The sequence below is a fragment of the Eptesicus fuscus genome, chromosome 6, assembly GCF_027574615.1.
Source record: "Eptesicus fuscus isolate TK198812 chromosome 6, DD_ASM_mEF_20220401, whole genome shotgun sequence".
In the NCBI taxonomy this organism is placed as follows: Eukaryota; Metazoa; Chordata; class Mammalia; order Chiroptera; family Vespertilionidae; genus Eptesicus; species Eptesicus fuscus.
In genome coordinates, this window is record NC_072478.1 from 59,282,393 (window position 1) to 59,294,686 (window position 12,294).

Below are 12,294 nucleotides of genomic sequence, written 5' to 3' on the forward strand. Positions count from 1 at the left end.
TTAGCTGGAAATCCAGTCCTTGTCCCTTAGTCAGTCCCATCCAACACAGATGGGCCTTGGTCTCAGATCCCCGGAGCCATGCTCTGTGCCTGTCCCCCTGGCGCCTCTCCAGTTCCACTGTGATAAGGCCACCTTTGCAGTCTACTGTATTGTTTGTATAAAAATGTAACTAGTGGGCCACTCGGGACCCCTTGGGTCAGAGCCTCTGCCCCCTTCCTTCCCCCCCACGCTTCCCTTCAAATGTGCAATCACTGAATCGGCCTCTCTCTCCTCCTAGGAGCAGCACCCAGTTGGGCTTCCCCGGACCACAGGCCCCATGCAGTCCTCCGTGCCCCCGGGCTCAGGTGGCATGGTCTCCAGCGCCAGCCCCTCGGGTCCGGGCTTCCTGGGCAGCCAGCCCCAGGCGGCCATCATGAAGCAGATGCTCATTGATCAGCGGGCCCAGTTGATGGAGCAGCAGAAGCAACAGTTCCTGCGGGAGCAAAGGCAGCAGCAGCAGCAGCAGCAGCAGATTCTCGCCGAGCAGGTAAGGTGCCCATGGTGTCCCAGCAAGCATTAGTTCAGGCCCTGGTGTCCGGGAGGGAGGTCCGGGACAGTCCTTCTTCAGGATGTTCACCGTCTCCCGGGTTCACAGGAGAACCCGCAGAATTTAGACCTTGCAGTTAGTTAGACCTTTTCTTGGAGTGAGTTAGTTTGTTCTGAAAAGAGAGGCTTCCGCTCTCCATTTGAAAGCCCATTTGCCAGAGACGTGTCCCCCCCTTGGAGGCTGACTCCTTTTCTTTGGGTTTCTGGTACAGGGGTTGGTGCAATCAGCATGCAGGTGGGAGGGCTGGCTCACATTCTTCATAAGCTCTAATGTTTCTAGCAACAGGAAAAAGAAAAAGAATTCAGAGAACTTTGTCTCTTAAAAGAAAGTGTTGGGAGGAGGGATTGAATCGGTCATGAACAATGGGACAGGAACAATAGCAGAATGAAAGGGCCCACGGAACTACCTGGAAGCCTGAACTTGAGGTCACAGAAAGGGGGCAAATTTAAGAACATTCCCAACAGCTTTGAAAACAGCTCGGGGAAATCTTTAAGTTAAAGGCAGGCCTAACACAAAGCTTTCCCTTAGGCATCTTTGCCCACCTTCCCCATGTGACTCCTCCAGCTTTGAAGGAGAGCCTTCCCTGTGGGCTTGCCCCTGTCTGCTTCAATGTGGTTCTTTTTTTTTTTTTTGGGGGGGGGGGGGTTGTTTTGTTTGTTTTGTTTTTGGAGATGCTCATGCCTAATTTAGTATTATCCCAGGAAAGGCCTTGCACAAGAGATCCTTAGATGGCTCCAATGGGGTCTATACAGGGCATCCCACTTTTTTTTTTTTTTAATCTTCACACAAGGATATATTTTCCATTGAGATTTAGAGAGAGTGGAAGAGAGGGAGGTGAGGGAGAGAGAGAAACATCGATGTGAGAGAGATACATCAATTGGTTGCCTCCTGCACGCGCCTGTACTGGGGCTGGGGAACCTGCAACCAAGGTATGTGCCCTTGACTGGGAATCGAACCCCTGACCTGACGCTCACGGGTCTAAGAGCTGATGCTCTAACCACTGAGCAAACCAGCCAGGGCAGGGCATCTCACTTTTATTATAGGATATGTGAGGTTGTCATCTAAGGCTCAAGGCCCAACAGAGCTCTGCCTCACAGTGACCCTTCTAGAATGTTCCTGATAGGATAAGAATTGTGGGAATTTATCAAGCATCCTTCATCACCTACTGTGTAGGACACAGACATGTTAAGATCTCTACTAACCAAGAGCAGCAGTTCAAAGAAACACCAGTCATCCCCCAAATAGAAAAATTGTACTGTCGAGCACAGTTCACCTAGGTTCCATTTTTTTGCTTTTGTTCCTGAACAGCTGTATAATTATCTCCCCTTTCAGCAAGGTCAGTCAGCCGCCTGGCAGCTCTTGTACAAACAAACCTCTATCCCTCTCGCCCTGCAGAAGGTGTGTGACAAGGAACGTGCGAATGTCTCTCAGGCGGTGATAAATGGAGCTGCTCAGGGGAAGTGGGGCTTTGTAAATCCTCTCCCCAGCCAATCCCAGGAAGTTTCAGGTGTGCCTGATCCTTTGCGTGATGGCTTTCAATATGTGTGCTGTGACCAGGCAGAGCTCAGCTGGGCCAGCCCAGGGGTGTGCCCACCTGGTGAGGTCAGCCAACCCTGGGAACGGGGAGGAGGCAGAGGAATGGGGGAGGAGATGCCACAGAGTGACACCCACAGACTAGGAGGTGAGTGTGGGGGATCCCTCACCCAGGACATGGAGAGACACAAGGCTCCTTGGAAAAGACAAGGAAATGAGAATTAAAAAATGAGGATAATTCCTTGGTGACTGTGTGGACCAAAAGATGATGAGGGACCAAGGGAAGAACAACTCACTCAAGGTCAGAAAGTGTCCAGTCTTTGGCCTGTGGCATGGTTTCACCTGCCAGCGTATGTTTTAGTAAGTCCCCAGCCTTCCTCATATCGCTCCTTTAAGGGCTGCATGGGATAATGTGTGTAAAAGTCTTTGGAAACTGCACAAATGTATAGGGGGACCTGTCACATGACCCTGATGTCACAGAAGAGCCGCGCATGCCAGCCATCCTGTGGGACTAGCCCAGAAATGAAACCGAGAAACAACTCAGGGCGCTGTGGCACCTTCCCTGCACCTGCGGCCGTGCTTCTCGACGCAGGCCGCCTCGGGGTCTGCAAGGGGTGGGCCGTCAGCTTTGTGTTTTGAAAATGAATGTCGCCATATCCAGGCCAAGATGTTTTTCTCGGTCTTTGCTTCAGCCGAGGGTCCCTAACACTCTCCATTTTGTAAACAGCATATTGGGGACACCTGGCTTTCCTGTAAGGACAGGCGATGAGAAACAGAAGAACTTGCAGCCTTGCTTATCATGGGGAACTTTAAAATCACTCTCAGAGGCCCTAGCCGGTTTGGCTCAGTGGATAGAGCGTTGGCCTATGGACTGAAAGGTCCCGGGTTCAATTCTGGTCAAGGGCACATGCCCGGGTTGCGGGCTTGATCCCCAGTAGGGGGCATGCAGTAGGCAGCCAATCAATGATTCTCTCTCATTATTGATGTTTCTATCTCTCTCTCTCTTTCCCTTCCTTTCTGAAATCAATAAAAATATTATTTTTTTTAAATCATTCTCAGTGGACTTAGAAATCAGAACAGAGCAGATTGAAAGCAGAGGTGGAGTGACATTCAATGCCCTCCTCTCAGAGCGTGCAGGGCGTGTTGCCATTCCTGCATTCTCAAAAGATCCACAGGACCTAGAATTTTCTATCTGAAAGAAACCTTAGAGATCATCGAGTCCCTTCATTTTACGGATAAGGAAACAGAGGCCAGGGAGCTGAGGTGACTCATCGGAAATCACAGGGTTAGGGAGAGGTGGGGTCGAGACTGGAGCCCTGCCCCATCCCACCACAGGCTGCCCCGCTGTGTATCGGGTTGTAAGCAGGACAGTAAGTGGGAAACTTGGCTGAGGAGAAGCTTTTATGAGCACAGCTTACTTTCAAGAATGCCCTTACTTTGCTGCCTAAAAGATTAACACAGTTGCTTGTCTACACAATTAATTAATTTTAACAGTTTGTGCAAAACACCAAGGCAGGCACCACAGGACAGGGCACACAGGGCAGAGGCTGCTCTTTCCATTGGTTGCCAGGATGCTGTCTGGCCTTGTCGAGAAAGGAGGAAAAGAAAAAGAAAATGATAGAGCTGCCCAAGAAGGAAAACAAGAGAAAAAATAGAAATAAGCACATGTGCTAAGAAGTCGTCAATGTGTGTTGTTTTTATAATGAGCACGCTACAGAGCAGGGCCCTAGCTGTATGTTCTTTGTAGCCCTTCAGATGAAAGGTGCCGAATGAATATTAGCTGCAGAAGGAGGTTAAATGACAGGCGAGATCACGCAGCTACTTGACGGCAGACTGAGAACTAAGACCCCTCTCTCCGCTCTCTCCACCTCTTATTTTCTCTCCCTTTTCACATACAGCATGGTAATGATCATAGTGGCCTTGCCAGAATATGGGTAATAGCGCGGGCAAAGCAGCTTCCCGTGAGTGGAAGAAGACAGACTAGCACTAGCACGCAAGCCTCCTGGCTCTGGGTCCATGTGGAGCCCCACATGGTTTCCTCTAGGCAGTGAATGCTGGGTAGTTTACTTGTGGGGATGGATTTTATAGGCAGGGTGGCCTCATGGGAATAAGATTGGCCTTTTTCATAGCCGCCGAGAATCCCATCTTCCAATACCCGAAGCATCTATTTAGGTCATTCAAAATGAGTAGCCTGTCCCTTTGAGCTCGGTCCCAACACAGCTAAGGAAAACCCGCAGGCTGATGATGGAAAGTCAAAGCCACTTGGCTGACAGGCCTCATGAGCCAGCACGTCCACACAAAAGGCATGGACAAGGGTGTTCACAGCAGCAGTATCTGGGACAGCCCCAAACAGGACCTGCCCTAAATGACTATCGGCGGTAGAACAGGTAAATTAATTCTCATATTAATAGGATGGACTACTTCTCAACGGTGAGAATAGACCACAGCTACATGCATCCCATGGCTGAATCTCCCAAATGTAATGACCACAAGAAACCAGACACCAAAGCCAGACACAAATACATTGTATAAGTAAATCCATAAAACCAAGTACAAAAGCAGACATAACTGATCTGAGTTGTCAGGTTCGGGCAGGGGTTCCCCACGGTCAGATGAAGGGTAATGACCGGCAAGTGTGGGAGCCCCATATCCTGGCAGTGTTTTGTGTCTTGATCTAGATACTGGTTACCAGGAGTGTATTCATTTCTGAAAATTCATCAAACTGTACACATCTGCTTTCTGCACTTGCCTGTATGCGTGTTATTCTTCAAGACAAAGTTTAGTTTTGGAAAGAACCCTGCCTTCCTCAGAACGGCAGGCTATTTAACGGCCTGCTCTGTCCCCACCTCACCTCCACCCTTCTTGTCCTGTGTTCCAGCAGCTGCAGCAGTCACATGTACCCCGGCAGCACCTCCAGCCCCAGCGGAATCCATACCCCGTGCAGCAGGTCAATCAGTTTCAAGGTGAGGCCCGCGTAGCCAGTAACATTGCCTTGTGGGCTATGTTTGTGTCAGGTAATATTACAAACTAGAGGCCCGGTGCACGGATTTGTGCACATTGAAAGGAAATTAATTAGAAGAAATATTTTAGAAGCTGGGGAGGGACCGTGGGAGGTTGGCTCCAGGGCGTGTCCGGCTCAGCTCACCCAGTCCCGATCAGCCAGACCCCAATAGCAAGCTAACCTACTGGTCGGAGCGTCTGCCCCCTCCTGGTCAGTGCACGTCATAGTGACTGGTTGAACGGTTGAACGAACAGTTGGACACTTAGCATATTAGGCTTTTATCATATAGGATATTTAAGAACGGAGAATACAAACCCATCAAAAGCATTCTGGAGACCCCTTGCAGTTCCAGGCACCCTTTTGGTCACTGTGCTCCAGAGAGATCCTAGTGGGCTCAGGGAGGGGTCAGGGTGGCTGTGGGGGGCTGAAGCAGCTGTTCTTTGCCAAAGGTACAAGAAGTATTTCAATAGTTAAACAACCAATAAGAACATACCGGTGCCTGTTGGCCCAATATCGGCTTTGTTAATGTCCAGGTCATCATCTCAGTGACCACAGTGGGAGAAATCTGGTACCACGTTTTTCTTTGCTAATCCCAGTAGGTCAGCTGGCCAAAGCCCTCACCTCCAGCAGCCGAAGCAGAAGATTCTGGCTTGCAGCAACCACTAATCTCTACTGCATATAGAAATAAATAATGCCTTGAGGATGGTTGGACCATCTTGATTCTGCTGCCCTTTGTAGAAATACCAAATCTTGGCCCCCTTAGCAATGGGCGTACCATATGCCATTGTTTCATAAAGTAGAAGGTTCACTCAAGTTTCATCCTTTTCATGTCCAATAAAGAGAGCCCCTGAGGTTCTCGTGTGGGGTGGAGGATGAGCCTGAGGACCCTTCGCATTCTATCCACAGGGGTTTTCCGGGGGTTCCAGGAGTCCCCTATCAGTAGAAACCCTCATCGCCATCCCCTTCCCTTTTCGTAGGACCTAGATCAGTGGTCGGCAAACTCATTAGTCAACAGAGCCAAATATCAACAGTACAACGATTGAAATTTCTTTTGAGAGCCAAATTTTTTTAACTTAAACTTCTTCTAACACCACTTCTTCAAAATAGACTTGCCCAGGCCGTGGTATTTTGTGGAAGAGCCACACTCAAGGGGCCAAAGAGCCGCATGTGGCTTGCGAGCGCAGTTTGCCGACCACTGACCTAGGCTAACATTTTTCAGTCTTTGGATTGCAACACACAAACAGGTTGTGAAGACAATTGTATGAGCCACAACCAGCATTTTTTCAATGCAATGTAATAGAGAAGAAACTGTCGGAGGGTATCATCCTAAGGGAACCATTTGTTCCTGTTAGAAGACCACCTGTGTATGTTCTGGGTCGTGCACTGTGAGGTGTAGGTTAGAGAAAAGCCTCCGACACTCACAGCCAGAGCCCAGGACGCGGGCCTGTGAGCACGCTGACCGGAGTAGCTACCGATCCCTCCACTGGACACAGGGAAGGGCGAGAGGGACTGGGCTGTCCACAGGTGTTCTATCCACTAAATTAGTGCCAGAATTCTTTGAAGAATTGTTTCTCACTTGGTCCTGGGTGGGAAGGAGCGGAAAATAGTCATTGATACATGGGTAGTCTTTGGTGCAGACACGGGCCCTCCTCTATCCCTGTAGTTCTCACAGTTCCCCTGCATCAGAATCCCCAACAGAGCTTGTTAAAACACAGACACACACACACACACACACACACACACACACACACACACACACACACCCCAGCCCTCCCACTCGAGTTCCTCATTCGGGAGGCCTGCAGTGGGACCTGAGAATTTACATTTTAACAAGTTCCCAGGAGTTGCTGCTGCTGGCCGGAGGACCACACTTAGAGAACTGGAGCTTTATATTATGAACTTATTAAAAACATTAAATCAGATAAACCTGGCATCATCTCCATTGGGTTTTTTAGGTCCATAACTCATTTATTATTCTTTGGAATAAAGTGACCCACCCAAAGTTAACCTGTCAACTAGGAATTAATTCTGAATGCTTTCATTCCAATTTAAAAGTTTTACTTCTTGAATTTTTCTAAAACCTCAAAGCACAGGTAATCAACCTAAAAATTCAGCTACATTTAAGTTAAACAACTCAGTGGGTTCCTAAGCTAAATATATATATATATATATATATATATATATATCTTCAGTATTCTCATGTATTTACTCACACCCTAGATATCATAATGTTATATATCTTGGAAAATAGCAAATTGGTAGATAAGAAATGTTGTCCTTGGAGAGAAGTTTTGCGTGAGAACTTACACATCTCAAAGGTTTTAATGACTATCTTTCTCTTATTGAGTTCTGTGTCTCTGGGCAATGTTACATGCTATGAGGAAATGTTTATTTTTCACAAATACAGGCATCTTGTGAGGGAAAATAGTAGATCTTTTAGAAAAAAATGTCATATTATCCTTTCTATTAGAATATGAAAGATTGTCTTTGACATTGTGATGTTAACCGCTAGGCAAGAAAATTAATCTGATTACAGTGTCTCACAGTATGATCTGTTTTAAACAAAAACCAAAAAAAGAAGAAAAAGTAGTCTGTTGTTAAACATATGTAGTAATCAGATAAGGCAAGTTAATTCTTGGGATGCACCTGATTTTTTCCCTATATATATAGTTAAAATTAATGAAGGCATAAAACTAGATTAATAAAATTCTTTTTGGTTTTCTTGAAAATATGGTTCTGATTGCTAATTTTAAAATGCTCTTTTTTCCTATAAGAATTACATCTAGATAGTGTAGCCAGTTACACTAAGTAAAAATAAAGGTTGGCTTGGGTTAATCTTTTAATACCTCTTTAAAAGCATTGCAGCACTTCTGCCCACTTAATAAAGGAACCTATTTCTAATTCAAAAACAGTCCAGACAATATCCAGTCCCTCAACATGTCCATTATAAACATACAACAAAAATTTCCAAAATATTAAAGTCTTGTTATCTATTTCCAGCAGCCCAGCAGCCTGTGTGTGCAATTTGGGTCTATCTGATCAATCTCTGAGTCAGCAATATTTTTCCTTTAAATTTTTAAATAAGCAACTCAATAATCCATTTCACCACAGTTGATCAGATTGGCCACGAAGTCGATACAAATTTAGTCGTTAAGGTCACAAAACTTCATAACAAGATTACAAGTTGCACTGTATACTAACATCCAGTATTTAATCAGGAACTTTTGATTTTTTTAAAAATCACTTAGATATAATTAAGCTTAAAACAAACAAATGGAAACATTTCTAAGGATCGCCCCCAGATCTTTCAGGTTTCCCCACAGTAACCTTCATTTTTCAATGCAGAATGATATTGATCTCAAGCCTCAAAAATGTAAGTCATACTCAAAATTCCCGTAATTTTCTTTCTTAAAGAGAGAAATAATATATGGAGACATATTTGCTGCCCAGAAATCAATACCCCCATCAGGAAGACAAAAACACACTTCAGTTATCTGCCAAGGTGCCAGGCTTAACAAGGTTACACTATTCTCATCTGGTTTCTCATCTCAGTTCCAGGGAGGATCAAATTTGCTTATAATATCGATTGGCTCCCATGCTGCATCTTTTTTAAATGTCCAGGAAGAAAAAACTATTTTTCTTTGTCTCTTAGACTTAATCATTAGCCAGGGACATAGAACAATCCATTGTGTGCTCCTCCTAGTCCTTTACAGCCTTGACTGGGGCGCAAAGGGTGACATTTCTATTCTCCTGGCTGGTTTGGAGTCTCCCTGGGAACAGGTGAAGAAGTCCTCACTCACATGCCCAATTAGAGGGACGTGACTTGGGGTACTCATACTCTGGCCAACTTTTAAACAGCTTCGTTAAAACGCTGTTAGCGATCGGCCGAGAGCCACAGTCACGGCCGATTTCAAGGAGTGGACTCGCTGGAAAGAGCCGTAAAGTTCATTGCCAAGTAGCCAGTAGCAGGATTTTTTTTTTCCTAGCTCAGGAAGCTGGCCAGTTTGCACTGACATGTTATGACTCAGAATCTGGAGCACCTGGAAGTGTGCAGAGCGGGTCCAAAAAAACATCCAGTCTGTCACAATAGCTTCTGAGCAGAAGCAGCGGCCTTTAACCTCTCAAGTCCTGCTCGTGTCTTCAGGGAAATTAGTCTCGTGGTCTTTACTGATCGTATTCTCTACTGAACCACGTTCCACTTCACAAGTAGAACACGCACAGCCATCGCCATTTCTTAGTTTAGCCTAGGAGGCGAATTCCCTCTCACCCCCAGGAAAAATCGAATCGGTTGAGGATGGCATCCTATCAAGAAGTGTAAGAAATAATTTGCTTCTGAAATGTGAACAAAAAAAATCAGGGTAATCAAGTGAAAAAGTCAACTCCAGAGGCGTGTGTACAGTGTGATCCCAATCTGTGCATGTGTGTCTGTTTTTATGTAAGTAGTAGTGAGCAGTGGTCATCTCTGGAGGGTGGGAACTTGGGCGACTTTAATTTTCATCGTTGTGCTTTTCAATACTTTCCAAATTATTCACAATCAGCGTGTGTTCTAAGCAGAAAGACAATAATTGTTCCTATTAGGGGTGTATTATCAGAGTAGACCCTTTCATACGGAAGCATTCTGTGTCTCCCGGAGAAAATCCCAGCACCTGGCACAGTGCACGGCTGACCAAGAAGAGTGAGTGGTGTGTGTCCTTTTTCCCTGCAGGCTCTCCGCAGGACATGGCGGCCGTGAGAAGCCAAGCGGCCCTCCAGAGCATGCGGACGTCGAGGTTGATGGCACAGAACGCAGGCATGATGGGTATGGGGCCCTCCCAGAACCCAGGGACAATGGCCACGGCCGCTGCCCAGTCTGAGATGGGACTGTCCCCTTACAACACCACGCCTACCAGCCAACCAGGAATGTACAACATGAGCCCAGGAATGACCCAGATGTTGCAGCACCCGAACCAAAGCGGCATGAGCATCGCACACAACCAAGCCCAGGGGCCGCCGAGGCAGCCCGCCTCCGGGCAGGGGGTGGGGATGGTGAGTGGGTTTGGTCAGAGCATGCTGGTGAACTCCGCCATGAGCCAGCAGCACCAGCAGATGAAAGGGCCCGTGGGCCAGGCCCTGCCCAGGCCCCAAGGCCCGCCAAGGCTGCAGAGCATTATGGGAACGGTCCAGCAGGGCGCCCAGGGCTGGCAGCAGAGGAGTTTACAGGGGATGCCCGGGAGGACTAGTGGAGAATTAGGGTCATTCAGCAACGGGGCCGGCTACTCACTTCAAGCCGGCCAGCCGAGGCTGACCAAGCAACACTTCCCACAGGGACTGAGCCAGGTCGTGGACGCTAACACGGGTGCCATGAGAACCCTCAACCCGGCTGCCATGGGTCGGCAAATGATGCCACCGCTCCCGGGGCAGCAAGGGACCAGCCAGGCCAGGCCGATGGTCATGTCCGGCCTGAGCCAGGGCGTCCCCGGCCTGCCAGTGTTCAGCCAGCCCCCAGCCCAGCAGATGCCCAGTGGCAGCTTTGCTCCCAGCGGCCAGAGCCAAGCCTACGAGCGGACTGCCCCTCAGGACATGTCCTACAGTTACAGCGGGGAAGCAGCCGGGGCCTCCTTCCCGGGCCTCTCGGACAGCGCCGACCTGGTGGACTCCATCATCAAAGGTGGGCCGGGGGACGAGTGGATGCAGGAGCTCGATGAGTTGTTTGGAAACCCTTAGTCAGGAGGGGGCCCGACGGGCCAAAGAAACGGGATGTGGGCCGATCCTTGTTTTTTGTTTTCTGACCCACGTACACTGAGCGAAACTGCGGCTGGCGGAGAGTGGGAGACCCAGGCGCCCGTCCACCCCGCGCGGCCTCCTCTCACCTGATGTTCACAGCAGTCACCACGAGACCAGGCAGGGCCCTGCTGCCAGAGAGGGAGCCGCTCCAGAGGCAGGCGGGGAAGGCGACCCTGAGCCCCGCGCCGCACTCCCTGCTCCGGCCCAGACGGACTGCTGCCCACGGCCAGGGCCAGGCAGCCGTCAGCCCTCCTGGCCCGGGTGCGGAGCCTGCAGCTTTGGAGACACGAGAGACAGAGCCTCGGGCAGGAGGAGCCCCGCAGAGGCTGCTGGGTGGTTGCACAGGCCGAGAGCACAGGTCAGACAGGTGCTGAGCTCTGGCTGGAAAGAGACCTCAGGCTTCAAGACCTGCGCCTGCATGTGGAGAGCAGACACCAAGAACACTGGGCCGGGCAGGGAGAGCGCAGAGGCTCCCGCGGGCCTGTCTCCCGCCCGTGAGGACCCCCAGGAAGGCCAGCGGCATTGCCCTCGGCTGCCTCACCAGGACAGCCAGTGAGCTGGGAGGAGGGTCGGGCCCGTGGTCCTGGGGGCAGCCCGCCGCTGGGGACCGGGTGGCCATCACTCCCGGTAGTTGGGCTGGAGCCTCCTGGGAGCCCGGAATGACGGTGACACATCCAGGCGGTTCCCATCTATTACCGGCGCCGCAGGGCGGGGAACCCTGAGGACGCTGTGTCCTGCCCCATGACCGCCTCCCTCCCCCACCCCACCTTCGTCCCTCCCGGGTCCACCCCGGCGTCCTTCCAAGAAGTGATGAAGTTTTTGTCTGTAGGGAGGTTGGGCAGAGTCCAAATAAATGCAAGAGCTCAGGCGATGTCTGAAACGCCAAGGCGACCCCGGAGTGTTCTTTCTCTGCCGCGTGTGGAGCTGAGGGGATAGTCTGCCCGGGACTGAGCAGGCTTCGGGGTGGGCTCACAGGCACCACACCTGACCCCTCTGGTGCACCCGGGGGGGGGGGGGGACCGGCCTGGGGGGCTCCCCTGGGGGAAAACCCAGGGGTGATGCGCTAACATCGGCCTTGCCCGGAATCCCTACTCAGCAGAAAGACAAATCTAAACCCCGGAGAGAGGAGGCGCTGAAAAACCAACTACTCCACCTTACATGCTTTGGTGACGTAAAGGAGAAAGAGATGGTTCCTTCCATGTGGGCAGTCACCCACTTCAGAAGTCCTGTACAGTGTTCTCTGTGTAATTCACTCCAAGCGGCCCTAACTGAGGGCGGTCGGGAGGGATCCGCTAGCTCCTCCATCGTCAGGCTTGTCTCTTATTTACATGGACTTGTGCGTAAGTCCTCGCCCCCCTCCCACTGTCCCGTGGTGGAGGCCACGTGGCGTAACTGTTGTCCTAAGTGAGTG

The 12,294-nt window shown here is 49.8% G+C and overlaps 1 protein-coding gene across 1 annotated transcript in view; it reads left to right on the forward strand.

The window, feature by feature from the left end:
- The window catches only part of MAML3 (mastermind like transcriptional coactivator 3), a 392,298-nt gene extending 380,448 nt beyond the window's left edge, over positions 1-11,850 (forward strand). The window contains exons 3-5 of the mRNA XM_008143683.3: positions 278-526; positions 4,998-5,082; positions 9,826-11,850. Coding sequence (XP_008141905.2) covers positions 278-526; positions 4,998-5,082; positions 9,826-10,823 — 1,332 coding nt within the window. The 3' untranslated portion in view covers positions 10,824-11,850. The remainder of the gene's footprint in view (positions 1-277; positions 527-4,997; positions 5,083-9,825) is intronic.
- The last annotated feature ends 444 nt before the right edge of the window (positions 11,851-12,294 follow it).